This window comes from Plectropomus leopardus, chromosome 10 (genome assembly GCF_026936395.1).
Source record: "Plectropomus leopardus strain MGB_pleo_1.0 chromosome 10, ASM2693639v1, whole genome shotgun sequence".
Lineage (NCBI taxonomy): Eukaryota > Metazoa > Chordata > Actinopteri > Perciformes > Serranidae > Plectropomus > Plectropomus leopardus.
The window spans coordinates 34410561-34426038 of NC_142185.1; the positions used below are offsets into that span (position 1 = coordinate 34410561).

Consider the following 15478-nt stretch of genomic DNA (forward strand, 5'->3'; position numbering starts at 1 on the left):
GTTAATACAGTATGTATAAATTATTGCAAAGTCACAACTTATATGTACACTTCAGCATTAGTATTTTTTTTAAATAGATATATACATGTTTATTTTTCTGTGTGATTTTTACTATTCACAATATGTCTCAATGCTCGTTCCGGGGCAGGCGTTTCTAGAATTTTCTTGCGTGCCATTGGAGGAAAAAAATAGAGGTCAAAGTTCACATTGTGCAATATTGCTTCGGCTTGTAATGTTTTAATAGAAGCGAAAACGCTACAAATACAGTTCCAGAACGCGTTTGAATCGAATCGAACACCGTCTGTGAATGTGATGCTGCGTTCTGAGTTTCGCGTCCGGCGTTCTAGAACGTTCTGCGCGAGGAAGAATCTTCAGCCGAAGTTCTGAGCGGCTAGTGCGCATGCGCGTTCTGGATATTTCCTCACGTGGAGAGATTCCCCTTCAGTGTCAGTTCAAGAAAACCGGGGTGCAGCAGCTTCACGTGGACTCGCAGACCTCTCACACACCCAGACATGGTAAGACACTCTGTCCTAAAACAACCGTCCGTTTTTATTTTTAAAGACAAACAGACGAACGATGAAGTTCGGGTTAAAAAGAGGCTGCATGGGGCTGCTGGGTTGTCGTTAGCAGCTAGCTAATGATGTGTTAGCTACCTTTAATATCGATTCACAAGGTCAAAGAGTCTGGAAGCCGAGTGAAGACGAGACATTTGTTAAAAACAGACATATTAATCGTTATAATGCTCAGTTTTAACTGTTACACGAGAACTCAGAGGAGCTTTAATTTATGCAGGTGCAGCTACAAACTGTGTGATAGCTAACATATGCTCCTGCTCTGCCGCTTAGGTTGACTTATCTCTATTATTTTTATTATTAAGCAGGACATATGAGATCCTGTGCAGAGTAATTAATGTGATATTTAACTGACGTTCATTCATTACTTCAGCAGCTGCACATGTGGCTGAATGAAGTGCTCATGATCGCACAAATAAAACCAGTATTAACATTGATTTGTGCTTGTGTCTTTTAAAGTTGTGTTATAATCAGTATCTGTTTATTATATTCACATGTCATGTTGCACTATGCATGCCCTTGGTCATTGAAAAATATGAATTGCATGCCCGTTTAAACCATTTCCGGCTTCCGTTACGTAGACTCTGACCTCACGACCTATCCTTGCACACTATAGGTCAGATTGTCCTTATTAAAATAGATTTTTTGTGATGAAGTTTGGTTTTTAAATATGAATTTAAAATGTGCACAAGAATTGCTAAGATTATGCGAATTAATAGAGCTTAAATGTACTCGTTTTACTTTTAATAACAGATTATTTAAATTTTTCTTATAATACTAAAACTTTCTCATTACAAGTTATGTACTTTTAATTTTCTTATTTGTTGTTTTATTGTAGACTTTTTTGGAAAAAAAAAAACTTCTTACCTTTAATTCAAATAGATCATTTATATGTAATACTAATAACTTCTGTACAGTAATATATTACCTTATTTACATTGTATTATAATATTACATTATTATGTTAATTTAGACCTTTTTGTTCTTTTCTATTTACTAGTGAGACACACAAGTTTATTAATAAAATGCTCAGCTTGGCTCGTTTTGTGAAAATTAATTGTTTGATAATTTAAACCAATTCAAATTTATTTATAAAGCACATTTAAAAAATGACAACAGCGCTGTACTTCGTATTCCTTTTTTTTTCCTCCAAAAATCTGCCACAACCAAGCCACCAAACCAACACAGGAAAACAAATAAAATAAATACATTAAATAATAATGACAATGTTATTAAGAAGAAGATCAAAAAATCAGGAAAAAAATGGAAATAATAACAATAATAAACAACACGGGAAGACACAGACAATATAAAATAAATAAATAACAAAACTAATAACAACACAGGGCAACATAGAGACAATATGACAACAACGTAGTAAGAAAACGGTAAAAGACAAAGAGACAAATATAAAGATTATAAGGAAAACTGGAAAAAAAGGTTGAATCAGAGAGAAACCCTTTTCAGGAAGTAGCAGAAACAGTTTTCAGTTGCAAACATGATTAGATTTTAAAAATATCCTGATTTAATAATTATCACAGTGATGTTGTGGTGAGGTGGGATTTTTACAGCACTAAGTACCATTCAAAATACAAACAGAGTTTTATGTGTATAAGAAAATAACCCTCAAAAGTTGCCAGTGTATTAGGTGTGTGTAGCTAAAGGCGCTCTGCAGTAATTCTTTATGAACTTTTTAACGTTCAACTTTGTAAAAACTGATTTTGACTTCATGGTCATTTTTGGGGTTTTTTGTTTGAGGTAGCGTTGAATTAAAAAGCATTAATATTTAAGAGTATAAATTGGGTAAAACAGTTTAATTTGATAACAGTTCATGCGACTGCCAGTTTAAAAAATGTGAGGTTAATCATAACCACGTAATGCAACCTCCACCCCCCCGTCACCTGATAAACGGCTGCAGAGAACCTTCTGGAAAACCGGCCTTGGATGTTATCTTGTGGTGTTAAAAACCTGGAGGACGTTTCGCCACCAGTCAAGGCTGTTATCATAAGTTTGTTAGTTTGTAACTGAATTTTGCAACCGTGACTTCTTACCAAAGAAAAAAAACAAAAACTTGAAGACGCATCTGCAATATAGTCAAAGTATTTTATCAGCAGTCCTCCCCTGCTCCGGGTTAAACCGTCACCATGAATAAGTAACTCCACCTGAATCTGATCAGTCAACAAACTGAGACCCCACCCCCCTCCCACTCCCACCACCTCCTCCTCTTTCCCAAACAACCTTCAGCCAAGGTCACGGCTACATCTGCTGGTATCAGACATGTTGGCAGCTGCGGCCTTAAATCTCGTCCTCCCTCGTTCTGCTGAAATATTTGACATAATGAAGAAATGCTGACTTGAGTTTTGCAATAATTGACTAAACAAAGGCTTCTTCTGTGAAGGAGCTGCACATTTAATGTTAACACTCTGTCCTTAATTTAGCTCTTTTCCTTCCGACTCCTTCCCCAAATCATCCGCCACAACTACCGATTTATCGTTTTAACCTAATTTATTTTGTTAAATAAGAGTTCTCCTTGCTTTTATGCAACTTTAAATCAAATAGAGATTCTGTATTATCAGCATGTGCTCACAGATGTTGCAAAACCACCGAAGGTTGCAGCTACCCATTTATTTCATTATACATTAATCTGCCTATAATGTACTGAATTTATCAATCAGTTGTTTATGAAATAGTGAAACATGCAGCATTTCCCAAAGCCCAAGGGGACATCATCAAACATCATTTTTAGTCCAAAAATTCAACACTATTGAGTTTATTATCACATGTGACAAAGAAAAGCATACAGTTGTCACATTTAAGAAGTATTAAACCAGCAAATAATGTTTGGCGGTTGCAGCTGCTGATTAATCATTCCTGTTTGTCCTTGTTTTTATGTTACTTTAAATCAAATAGAGATTCTGTTTCTATCAGTATGTGCTCACAGATGTTGCCAAACCTCCTGGGGCTACAGCTAACAATTCATTTTCTTATACATTAATCTGCCTTTTATTTACTCATTTTATCTATCAATCAATCATTTATAAATAAAATGTCAGAAAACATGCATTATTTCCCAGAGCCCAAGGGGACGTCTTCAAATGGCATGTTTTCAGTCCAAAAATCCAACGCTATTCAGTTTGTTATGTGTGACAAAGAAAAGCATCAAATTCTCACATTTAACAAACATGAAACCAGCGAATAATGTTTGGCAGCCACAGCTGCTGGTTAATCATTCCTGTATTTTAACCGATTTTTTAAATTATTATTTTTGTATTTAAAAACATTTTAACTGAATCCTGAGCTTGCAAATTTTAACTGTAGTTGCATGAAAGTTGTCATTGCTTTTATGCAACATCAAATCATATTTATTTTATATTTGTTTGGCTTTTTTAGATAATAGTTGATCATAAGCTGTGTAATTTTTCTTAGCCTCAGAAGATGTCCTTGTTGTAACTCAAGTGTTCAGTTAAGACAGCCCTCTTGTGGTTTTATCGGGTTCTTACAGCACATATTGACTTTTTTTTCAGTGGTGTAACATAAGTATAATTTCCTCCTTTTGTTGTCACTTTTCAGGCCTTCAGAAAATTCCTGCCCTTGTTTGACCGAGTGCTGGTGGAGCGCTTTACCGCAGAGACGGTAACGAAGGGGGGCATCATGCTGCCGGAGAAGTCTCAAGGCAAAGTGCTGCAGGCCACAGTGGTGGCAGTCGGACCCGGCTCTGTCAACCAGGTGAGATGACCCGTTTCTGCCCAGAACTGGAGCTTGTTTTCTGGGGGAAAATATTAGGGATGCAGGCATATCGCAGGGTTTGTATAGTAATGAAAAGTCATGGAATCTGCAAATGTTAAGTTTTGGAAAACTAAAAATTCCCTGAAAGTTTTGGAAAAGTCATGGAATTTTGTTGCACAAACCTTTACAATAATACATGATGTATTTAAGAAGTGTCGGAAATTTGAAAATCCAGTGATAATTTTTATTTTTACAGTTTCTGGCTGTGATAAATGGTGTCTTTTTTATCATGTTTACAGAAAACATGTCTTCCAAACCAGCAGGTCGAAAGGCATGTTTTTTAAAAATCAGCAAAAACTTTTAAAGTCTTAAAACCAAAAAAAGACATTTTTTCCCCAAAAATCAGCAAAAACAAATTAAAGGGAAAAAAGACCAAACCATTTCTTATTTAAAAATTGCCAAAGATTTATGAAAAAAAAAAAAAATCACAACAAATCTTTTAAGAAAAATGTATATCGCAAAAGCTTTTCTTTAAAAATCATCTAAGTTTTAAACAATCAATTCTTTCTTTAACAATCAGCAGTTGAATACAAAATACAGCCATGTTAAGTTGTATGCCCCTCGCCTTAAGCCAAAATAAAAAATAGAAATCAACCCCCAATGCTTAAAAAAATTGCCTAATTTATTTGGTTTTTTAAAATAAATTCAAATATAATTTATATTTTAAAAAGCTATTATATAGTAATGAACAAGAAATTCTATGGTGTATTGATGGTACTTTTGCCTTGAAGTCGTGGAAATTTATTGGAAAAATGTGTAAGAATGCTGATATTTGATATGAGGAATAAAAGGTTTTACAGTTGATATTTTCCCTTATTTTTTTCTAGAAAGGGAACTTGCAGCCGGTCAGTGTGAAGGTCGGAGAGAAAGTCCTCCTGCCAGAGTACGGTGGAACTAAAGTCAGTCTGGACGACAAGGTGAGGCACCGTTTCAGCCGAGTCTCTTAAGATTTGTTTCCTCTTGTGCCTTCCTTGTTTACATGTTTTTATTCTGTCCTCCAGGAATATTTCCTGTTCCGTGACGGAGATATCCTCGGTAAATACGTCGATTGAGTCGTCGTAGTTTTGTCGCTGTAGATCATGTCCAGTCCCTGTCATCATCCCCGGAGAGAAGAAATTAAGTTGCCTCTTTCATGTCTGTTTTTCTTTTCTTTTTTCTATATTATTGCAATTGTAAATAATTCTAATCACATTTTGTTACAATAATAAAGGTGAACTGTCAATTGTTGTGTTTTTGTCTCGTTATTCTGTTGCTGAAAATAGTCAGCGGTTTATACTCATATACTCATAGATATCCTAAAGTCAAGTCAAACATATGTTATTGACATGGAGGCTGCAGGGCACACCTGTGTAGTGATGAAGAAAAGACAAGTGCTCACTATCAATGATTTAAAAAAAACAAACTGAAACCAACATTTGACAAAATATATCTTCTGAGTGCAAAATGGGAATAATACTTTTATTCATGTTCATTCTCAATTTAAAAAATATTGGTTTGTGACATCTGCATGTTGGATTTTTTTTTAGAACTGTTTTGAGTTTTTGGTGGTTTTTCCCCCCTATTTTTGACATTATTTTGAGTTTTTTTTTTTTTTTTTAATAAATAATCCCTTTTTGGTTTTTTTTCTGATTAAAGGGGATTTGGTTTTTTTTCTATTTTTTTTTTTCATTTCTATTTTTGTTTTTTGTTTGAATAATTTTGAGGTGTTTTTTTGGTTTTGTTTTTTCATTTTTTGTAGAAAATTTTACTTTTGGGTGTTTTTTTTTAATCGTTTTTTTTTTTATGTTTTGTGTGTGTGTGTGTGTGTGTGTGTGTTTTTTTTAAAATAATTCTGAATTTGGAGGGATGTTTTTTCCCCTCTTATTTTTAAAATGATTTTTATTTTATATATTCCTTTAGGTTATGCGGTTTTTTAATGTGAAGCTAAAACCTTCACATTAAAAAACCGCATAACCTAAAGGAAAATATAATAAAATAAAAATCATTTTGTTTTGTTTGTTTTGCTCTAAGATTTTCTGCATTGGGTACTTTTACTTTTAATGCTTACATCAGTACATGTCACTGATATTACGTACGTACTTTTACTTAAGTATTATTTTCAATGTAGAGATTTTACTCGTAACTGTAGTTACAGCGTGGTATTAGTACTTTTACTCGAGTACAGGGTCGGAGTACTTCAGCAGCTCCGTCTGATTCATATCCGAGTCCACAGCACAGCGGCTGACGAACATCCGGGTATTCTGTCGAGATGGTCATGGCGGAGGGTACTGCAGTTCTCAGGAGGAATCGGCCTGGAACCAAGGCGAAGGTGCGTTTTCACCCCGCAAAAACTCCCCGACATCCCCGCAAATAACCCCGCGACTTTGCGCTGCTGTCTCACTACAGTCGTGCTGTTTTACTCCCCGTCTTTTGTCGATAACTGTCCGCAGACAACATCTAGGAAGAGGCCTGACCTGGAAATAGCCAGCTAGCTAACGTTAGCCGCTGCTGCCGTCTATTTCCTGGAGTAACGTTAAATTACATGGAGGTTTGCGCTATATTTATCAGCTCCGCTGTGTGATAAAAATTGTTGCTTAAATAGTCACACAGCCACTTTTGCTCTTAATCTGTATCACACATTGGTTGTGAACTTATCACTTACTTCTCTTTAGCTGTTAGCTTTGCAGGAAGCAGTCGCACCCCTGCTGACGTTACCGAGCTAACTAGCTAGCGTAAGGTTAGCTACAAAGCCGTGTTTTAATGTATAATTAACTTAAACAAAAGCCAAATTTCTCAGCTGAGCTTTACTTGTAACCAAACGTCAGGTAGCTTAGCGTGGCTAACGTTAGCTTCCTTGACGCCATATGACATGTGTCATGTATGTGGCATGACGACAGGCTTGTTATTACCGTCAGATAACAGCTTTGTGGTTAGCATTGTTTATAACACAATGTCCGCTTTTTCACCCTGAGTGAGTCTAAAATTATCCTCCCTCCGTGTGTAGGATTTCTACAACTGGCCGGATGAGTCATTTGAGGAGATGGACAGCACCCTGGCTGTCCAACAGGTGTGTTGACGTGTGTGTGTGTGTGTGTGTGTGTGTGTGTGTTCCCCACCCATCTGGCTGTGGTGGGAGAAGTACTCACATCTGAGTAAAGAGTTGCAGTCACACGTTGTTGAAGTACTCTAATAATCTAAAACTCCTGCAGTCAAAATGTACCAAAAGTATATAAGTTACTGTGCGAAAGTACAGGGAAATTAAGTATGTAAAGTTTTATTTATATTGCAGTTTTTTCTTTTTTTTTTAAAAGCACAGTTTCAAAGTGCTTCACAAACACATATACACAAACACCTAAAAATATATCAGTGAGTGAATGAATGAATTTAGTTTTGGTGAATTACAGTGTAATGACGGACAGACAAGACCAAAACAAAGAAGAGCATCACACATGGAGTTGTTATAGGAAGACCTGCCTAGAAAGTTGAGTTTTTAGTAGATGTTTAAAACAGTCCAAGGTGGGGAAAATTCCTAAAACAAACAAACAAAAATGCAATCTTCATCCTTAAAAAGAGCTATGTTTACTATCGTTAACAAAACCACTTATTGAGACCAACAAATGTTCTGTTTATCATATTAAAAGCACTGAAATTCAATGATTTGGCCGACTTAAAAAAAGGTCAAATAATTTACAGAGAGAAAAATTAACAACTACCTAACAGTTTTTTTAAATGGGAGAAAATTGACATGATTTAAAAGGAATCTGTATGCTAGGCTAATTAGATAAAACAAATGTTGACAAATTTTCTTTTGGGGACATAATTTACAGTTGGAAAAAGCTAAAATTGTGACATATAGCAATATATGCCATTGCAATACTCAGCATATCACAAAACATTAAAAATCACAATAATATTGTATCGTGGGGGCCTCTGGGGATTCCCACCCCTAATTGAAACTATTTCATATCTTCATGTTTTGATGGATATTTTTTACAACACTAGTTGCAGCTGGTAGATGCCAAGAGATCCATAAAGTTTTTATACCTAATAATAATAATAATAATAATAAATCAGGAATAATTTATTGTTTATATTTTGTATTGTTAATCTGAATCTGCAAAGTAACCTGAGATTTCTAATAGATGTAGTTGTGGGAAAAACGGTACAATATTTTCCTCTGAATTGTTGTGAATTAAAAGTATGAATTATCAGAAACTGGAAATACTCAGGTAAAGTACAAATACCTGAAAACTGTGCTTAAGTACAGCACTAAAGCAAATGTATTCTGTCACCTTTGACCACTGCCTTTCAGTCCATTTAAACTTTCGTAAAATGAATGATTATTCGATCGTATAACTTGAGTGACATATATAATACGTATGGCGTAAAGTGTTGGTTAATATCTAAAGATAAACAGTCTTTAGTAACGTGAGTTTTACAAGGTGTTCATTGCTTATTTGAGTCAGAAACTTCAGCCGAATGAGTTTAGAAAAGCTCTGAGTCACAGGACATTTTTGTCAGATGTGTCCTAACACAATATTCACATGCCCAAATATACACTGAGAACCAGAGGAATGTTTGCTGTAATCTTTCCTCCTGTCCATACTTGCCATGAAGAGATCCCTTATGCTATTTCAATGTAAGCGATAGAGGACAAAATGCATTCCTTATATCAGCCGAGGTTTATATCAGGCTTCAGCAGGTCGAGTTAACCAAACTGATGATCTTCCAGAGTTCCAGAGAGTCCACACAAAAAACCTGGAAAAGTCATGGAATTTGCTAATAGCAATTTCCAGGCCCGAAAAAGTTTTGAAAGATTAAATATACCCTGAAGTTTCGGAAAAGTCATGAAATTTTGATTCACAAACCTGTGTAATAACAAATCTAACAATAATTTCTGTTTTTACAGTTTCTGGTTGTGATAAATGGTGTCATTTTTGGTAACTTTTTAAGAAAACACGCCCACAGGTTTAGAAGGCATGTTTTCTTAAAAAAACAAAAAATGTTTAAGAAAAAAGAAACATCAAAATGTTTTCTTTTAAACTCACCAAAATGTTTTAAAGTAAAAAAGATAAATAGCAAAAAAAATAAAAAGTTTTTGGTTTGTCAAAAGTTTCATTTGTTTTTGCTGTATTAATCATTTATCTAATAAGAAATCTATACTTTGTTACAGTGTATCAGCATAATATTACCACGCAAAACTGCAATACTGTGCCGTATAAACGTGATGAAAATCACGTTGCTGTAGCTGAGTGATGGTCTCTAATGAAGTGTGTTGTGTGATGGTTCTGTTTCAGTACATTCAGCAGAACATTAGATCAGATTGCTCCAATATCGACAAAATCCTGGAGCCTCCGGAGGGTCAGGACGAGGGCGTGTGGAAGTATGAGCACCTCAGGTATGTTGAAAACTTAAAACCTCAAAATGCTTTGGTCACATTTTTAGATAAGTTCTTGAAGTGTCCGGAGAATGAGGATTTATTTCTATTCTTCTTTTTTGAACATTTGATTTATTTGACCTTATTCAGCAAAACGGTGTCACTATCACTTTTTCCATAGATGTTTTTTTAAAGAAAAGATCAGAATATTTAACTATGAATTACGTATGCAATCAAAATAAATTCTCCACAAATAAATGAAGGGAAAAGAGATGTTTTTCAAAGTAATCTGATGAAAAGGGAATTGATTTTAAGACACGTTGACCTCCTTTATTCATTATATTCCACTGATATGAAGTGATGCTCTGTTGAAGGCGACCCAAATATTACCATAAATGGGTTTTAATCTGCTGTTTTTTTTCACACATAAATCAGAAAACTTCACATACTGATGTCCAAGTGTTCTAGGTGTCAAAATATTGTCCAAATATGAGGATATTTTAGGTCAAAATAGATGATGATGAGCAGGAGGGTGGTGTGCAATATAGAGTCTCTTAGCCCCAACCCCTGCCCCAAAAAATGTTTAAATCTTATTAAAATCTTATCCAAACCATCTGTTGATATGGCAGGATTACTCTTCAATGCTCATGTTTTGTTTTTCTGACTGAACTCTTGTTCTGTCTGTAGGCAGTTCTGCCTGGAGCTGAACGGATTAGCCGTAAAACTGCAGGTAAGTGATCGAATCAGTAAGTTTGTCTGATTTTCTGATTTTGAGGATGCTAAGATTGAAAGAAGCTGCTTGCATGGTTTCATAAAAGAGTCGAGTGTTTGTTTTTAATTGTGGAAATACATCAGTTCTGCAGCAGCGTAGCAGTGAACACCACAAGCGTGCAGGCCGCAGCTGTTCGGCAAGGTTGCTGTCACGCGTCGCTCGTGCGTGCAGTGCGGCCTGGACGTAAGGTTTTAAAGGAACAAAGGATTATTTAACCCTTTGAAACCTGAAATTAACTCGATTTCTTTTAAAAACAAGAGAAGAGGGCAACAAGCAACTAAACAACAATAACCCAAAAAAAGTAGAAAGAAATGTGTACAAATTTACAAGAAAATAACTTGAATAAGCAAAATAATAATAATATTAATAAAGCAAAATAAAGACAAGCAATAAGAAAATTACCTCAAAGAGTGCAATTATTTTCCTTTTTTTCTGTAACAGAATTGTAAATAATTAAGAGAATTATTATATAATAAAGTTTTCTGGTAATTTCTTCTCATTTTTTGATTATATCTAATAATCCACAAGCTAACTTTGAGATAATTTCCTTGTCAGCTTTTTTTTTGCAGAATATTTTATTATGTTTTTCCTCTTTTTTTTGGTTTTCAAACGAAATCAAACCAGTTTTTCTATTGAAAGGCAGCTGAGCGCAGCACATGAAAACTGATGTCGGTCCAGGTTTTAAAGGGTTAATTGGCACATTGTATTTGGACTCAGACTGCCGCAGTAATCATGCCCACAATCACAGGCAATAAAAGAGATGAAACAACAGGTTCATTTTAGTTTTGTATCGACATAATTGTAGTCGTAGTGACGCTCGTCTGTCCCCCCTCAGAGCGAGTGCCATCCAGACACCTGCACCCAGATGACCGCCACAGAGCAGTGGATCTTTTTATGCGCTGCCCACAAGACACCCAAAGAGGTGAGTCAGGACTGCAGTTAACTCCAAACTCACCTGGTTGTTATTAATAGTTTTAAGCTGAATTTTCTCTTTCGTTTGAATCCCTGAGCAGTATTTAATGTGTCTTGATGACGCTGTGTTTTGTGCTGCTGCGTCCGCAGTGCCCTGCCATTGATTACACCAGGCACACGCTGGACGGAGCTGCCTGTCTTCTCAATAGCAACAAATACTTCCCCAGCAGGTCAGTCATCTCCCTCAAACCAGCAGCAACTGATTTATTTCTGTATTTTTTTGGCCACTCGGGGCAGCAGAAACACAGTGTGAAGGCAACATGATGATTCGTGTGTGTTTGTGTCCGCCTGATGACTGTAACTCCAGCATTTACTCTCCTTTAGCTGTTTTTTTGTCTCCAACAACTTCGGAGGGAAATATCTATCACTTTAGCTGCTAAATGCTGCATTATGTTCAGCAATTTGTCTCTAAATATGTCTGTTGGCTGCTAAGCAGGTGGTGTGCAGCAACTTTTTACAGCTTTTTCTCTAAAAACGAAGCTTTGAGAGCAGCGAGAGAGAACCAGGACAGTAAAGTTGTGAGTCAGGCAGATAAAAAATGAGCCTAAATTCTGGTCATAAAGCTCCGTAAAGCCAAGGGGAGCCGCAGATTCAGGTGTGTGTTTGTAGGTTCGTCACCAGCAAGCAAGCAAAGTTTATTTCTATAACACCTTTTGTAGACAACATTCACAAAGTGCTTCACAAAGAAAATAAAATTATATTAAAATAAAACCTACCCACTTCAAGTGACCCCTTTCAAATAAAGTATGACTTATAGCTGCTTTAAAGCCGAGTATGACACAAATAAGTTTATACGATGTGCACGTCTGAAGGCAGAAGTGTTTATATCTGTGTTTAATGCCACACTCGAAGGTGAGGTGTGAAGATTTCTGACAAAGTGACGGGCGAACTGCTATAAATCGTACAAATTGGAATAATGTAGAGGTAGTTATATTTAAAATAAAAGAAAAGACTTCTAGAAAGTCTTTGGAGTGAATCTTTGAATTGCTTTAAAGAGTTGTGTCACTGCCTGTTTACATTCAGTAGATTTAATTCTGTGCATCCATCATTGTCTGATTTGTCTTTTTTGTTTTATTTGTGGTTTTTTTTTTTATTTGTTTTTGTGGGTTTTTTTTAGGGTGAGCATCAAGGAGTCGTCGGTGGCCAAACTGGGCTCCGTCTGTCGTCGCATCTATAGGATATTCTCTCATGCCTACTTCCATCACCGCCAGATATTTGACAAGTATGAGGTACGTTTTCACTGGAGATGTTTTATTTACCAGAAACACCTTAAAATGCAAACACACTCAAAGTGGTTACTTTAAGACCTGTTTTTAGCTGCCGGCTGCACCCCTCTCCTTCAGTGCTGGACCAGTTTCAATACTGTTTTCTCCTTTAGTCACAGAAAAATGTGACAATAGAGTCCAGGCTGAAAATGTCAAAGCTGCTCTTTGAAACTCTTTTATTTTGCTTTCTATTCTTTTTTTTAGGTTTTTATACTCGTTACAAATTCAAACTTGCCCATAAAAATGACTGTTATTTTCATGCTGGTTAACAATAGCCCCACGTGCTTTATGACACTTATTTACTGTAAAACTTTAAATAAAAGCCCAGTCCCAGTTCAACACCAGTCCCTTTTACTAGCTCTGTGTGGCTGCACATTTTGGCAAATAACTTCCTGCCTCAACTAGAGGTCTGGTCAGTTTTATAGAAGTGCTTTGGATGCATAAAATTGGGTTGTTGGCTTCCCGCTGGAGCTTAGTTAGCTGCTGACATCGAGCATACAAATATAAATGTTTAAAGTTCGATAAGATTCTCTACAATCAGTTATTCAGTTCATTTTACTGAAACAATGAGCACAGAAGAGGACGGCAGAAGGGTTCCCATTAACCATCAAATTGCACAAATTGAAATTGTGAATATAAAATACGCTTAATGGAAACGTGTCAATAAATTAAAATTGAAGGTGACTGTTCCTTTGGTTTTGGGGTGAGTGCCTGGAGAGATAAGGCTGCAGAATCAGTGACTTCTTCTAAATCGCCTCTTAAAACCTGTTTTTTATAGACCTGCTTTGATGTGATGCCGTCTTTTAATGTGTTTTGTGCTTTATCTTTTCATTTTATCTCCTAATTTATCTTATCTTTTTATTCTCTCGCAATCCTGCATATTATTAACAATATTCTGTGTTTTGTTACTGTATTTTTCTAACATGTTTCCGCTGCTAAACTCTCGTCTTTGTTCAGCTTCATTGACTTTAGTTAACTCCGCGGTTTATCGTCTCGGCTTTGCTTTGTTTGTTAAAGCAACTTGTAAACTTTGTCTTTAAAGGTGCTATATTAATAAAAATGAGGAGGCGGGGTTTAATTTGTCGCTGCGTGTGTTCCCGTGTACAGAATGAAACGTTCCTGTGTCACCGGTTCACGCGCTTCGTCATGAAGTACAACCTGATGTCCAAGGACAACCTGATCGTGCCCATCCTGGAGGAGGAAGTGCAGAACACCTCATCAGCCGGGGAGAGCGAGGCCTAAACACACGAGCTGCTGCCATAAAGGGAGACACATGTAAAACACACAACCACACACACGACAGAGGAGACACACACAACACACACACACACACACACACACACACATATATAGATATATATATAAACACACTACAGTGTATTAAGGCTCCTGTCTAGTAACACTGTCCATGTCCCTCCACCCTCGTCACCTGTGTCTATCTCCGAGGAAGTAAGGGTTAAAGAATAGCGGGAGCAGAGTTCAGCCACGCCTGCGGGACAAGACGACGTTTTCTATCCTATTCACACTCTCCGTGTCGATCCAGAGTCGCTCCGCGTCGCTGGAGGCAGCCCCTGCTCTCACACTACTCCTTCAGGGGAAACCCCGTTTTTTCCTTTAATCTTCTTTAAGCAGCTGGATTTGCAAAAATTATGTAATCATGGTGACCTGTATCATTGACAAAGGCACACACTGACAGCCTCCCCCCTCCCTCTGTACATAAACCCACTCCTCCTCCTCCTCCTCCTCCTCCTCCTCCTCCTCTTCTCTTAATTCACTATCATGTTTTCTGATGGTGCTTCACTTTTTCGTGTCTGCTTCTGTTTCTCTCTATTTGCTTGTGTTGCCTATCGTTCTGTTTTTTCGGGGGGGTTGTCCCACTCAAACGGATCACTTAAATTAGCCTGCTGACTTAATAATGCTATTTAAACACAAACGTAGGTGTGTGGCTTGTGTGGTAGTGAACAAAGAAAACTTAATCTCTAGCTTTGTTAGTGTACTAGCAGTCAGATATTCTCTCTCTTCGGCCTCTGAAATGACGTTTCAGAGTATTTAGGAAAGCTCGTCGGCTAACTCTGATCCTGCTTTGTGACATGCCCCTCATTTTAATACTGTGTCAAATGTGCCTGATATTCCCCTTTCCTTGACAGAATAGAGACTTTACGGGGCTGTGCTGCTGTAAGCCAGTTTTTACTTGATATTTGTGAGTAAATACCTCGAGGAAAGGACGAAATATCGGCTACATTTACGTATCGGAGCACAACCTCCCTTCTTTTTACCCTCCCCCTCATTAAGTTATTTTGTGGGAGGAGTCTTGTCAATCCAAACCCACTTTTTTTTTAAATGGACTAAAAAATTTTGTTACTGTCGACATTTTCATGATGTCTGTTAATAAAAAAGACCTATTATTCAGGTGGCTGTGTGGACATTTAAATTCTATTCAGGTTTTTTCTACAAATTGGTGTTTTTTGTTAAATTTAAGGATTAGTACGGTCATGAAAAACCTGGAACAGTCATGTAATTTGCAAACAGAAATTAACTTTTTGGAAAGCTAAATATACCCTGAAAGTCTGACTGATGACACGATGTGTTCAAGGACCAACAGAAACTTGAAAAAACAATGGAAATTTCTGTTGTAACAGTTTTTGGCTGTGATAAATTACATCATTTTTGGTGATTTTTAATAGATAACATGCCTTCCAAACCCACAGGCTGGAAAGCATGTTTTCTCAAAAAATCACCCAAGCTCTCGTCAATA

The 15478-nt window shown here is 36.6% G+C and overlaps 2 protein-coding genes across 2 annotated transcripts; both read left to right on the plus strand.

Moving 5' to 3' along the window:
• Positions 1 to 244: 244 nt before the first annotated feature.
• hspe1 (heat shock 10 protein 1) lies at positions 245 to 5580 on the plus strand. Its single transcript, XM_088083718.1, has 4 exons — positions 245 to 515; positions 4143 to 4298; positions 5186 to 5275; positions 5360 to 5580. The coding sequence occupies exons 1-4, from the start codon at positions 513 to 515 to the stop codon at positions 5408 to 5410; spliced, it is 300 nt and encodes a 99-aa protein (XP_087939844.1). The 5' UTR covers positions 245 to 512; the 3' UTR covers positions 5411 to 5580.
• A 939-nt stretch (positions 5581 to 6519) lies between these two features.
• mob4 (MOB family member 4, phocein) lies at positions 6520 to 15132 on the plus strand. Its single transcript, XM_088083720.1, has 8 exons — positions 6520 to 6666; positions 7342 to 7404; positions 9635 to 9735; positions 10402 to 10444; positions 11322 to 11408; positions 11549 to 11628; positions 12576 to 12687; positions 13831 to 15132. The coding sequence occupies exons 1-8, from the start codon at positions 6607 to 6609 to the stop codon at positions 13963 to 13965; spliced, it is 681 nt and encodes a 226-aa protein (XP_087939846.1). The 5' UTR covers positions 6520 to 6606; the 3' UTR covers positions 13966 to 15132.
• Positions 15133 to 15478: the final 346 nt, after the last annotated feature.

Coding starts and splice junctions, on each gene's coding strand:
- hspe1 (XM_088083718.1), top strand. Junction 4,299..5,185: donor GACCCGGCTCTGTCAACCAG/GTGAGATGACCC, acceptor ATTTTTTTCTAG/AAAGGGAACTTGCAGCCGGT. Junction 5,276..5,359: donor AAGTCAGTCTGGACGACAAG/GTGAGGCACCGT, acceptor TCTGTCCTCCAG/GAATATTTCCTGTTCCGTGA.
- mob4 (XM_088083720.1), top strand. CDS start 6,607: ATGGTCATGGCGGAGGGTACTGCAGTTCTCAGGAGGAATCGGCCTGGA. Junction 7,405..9,634: donor GCACCCTGGCTGTCCAACAG/GTGTGTTGACGT, acceptor GTTCTGTTTCAG/TACATTCAGCAGAACATTAG. Junction 9,736..10,401: donor TGGAAGTATGAGCACCTCAG/GTATGTTGAAAA, acceptor TTCTGTCTGTAG/GCAGTTCTGCCTGGAGCTGA.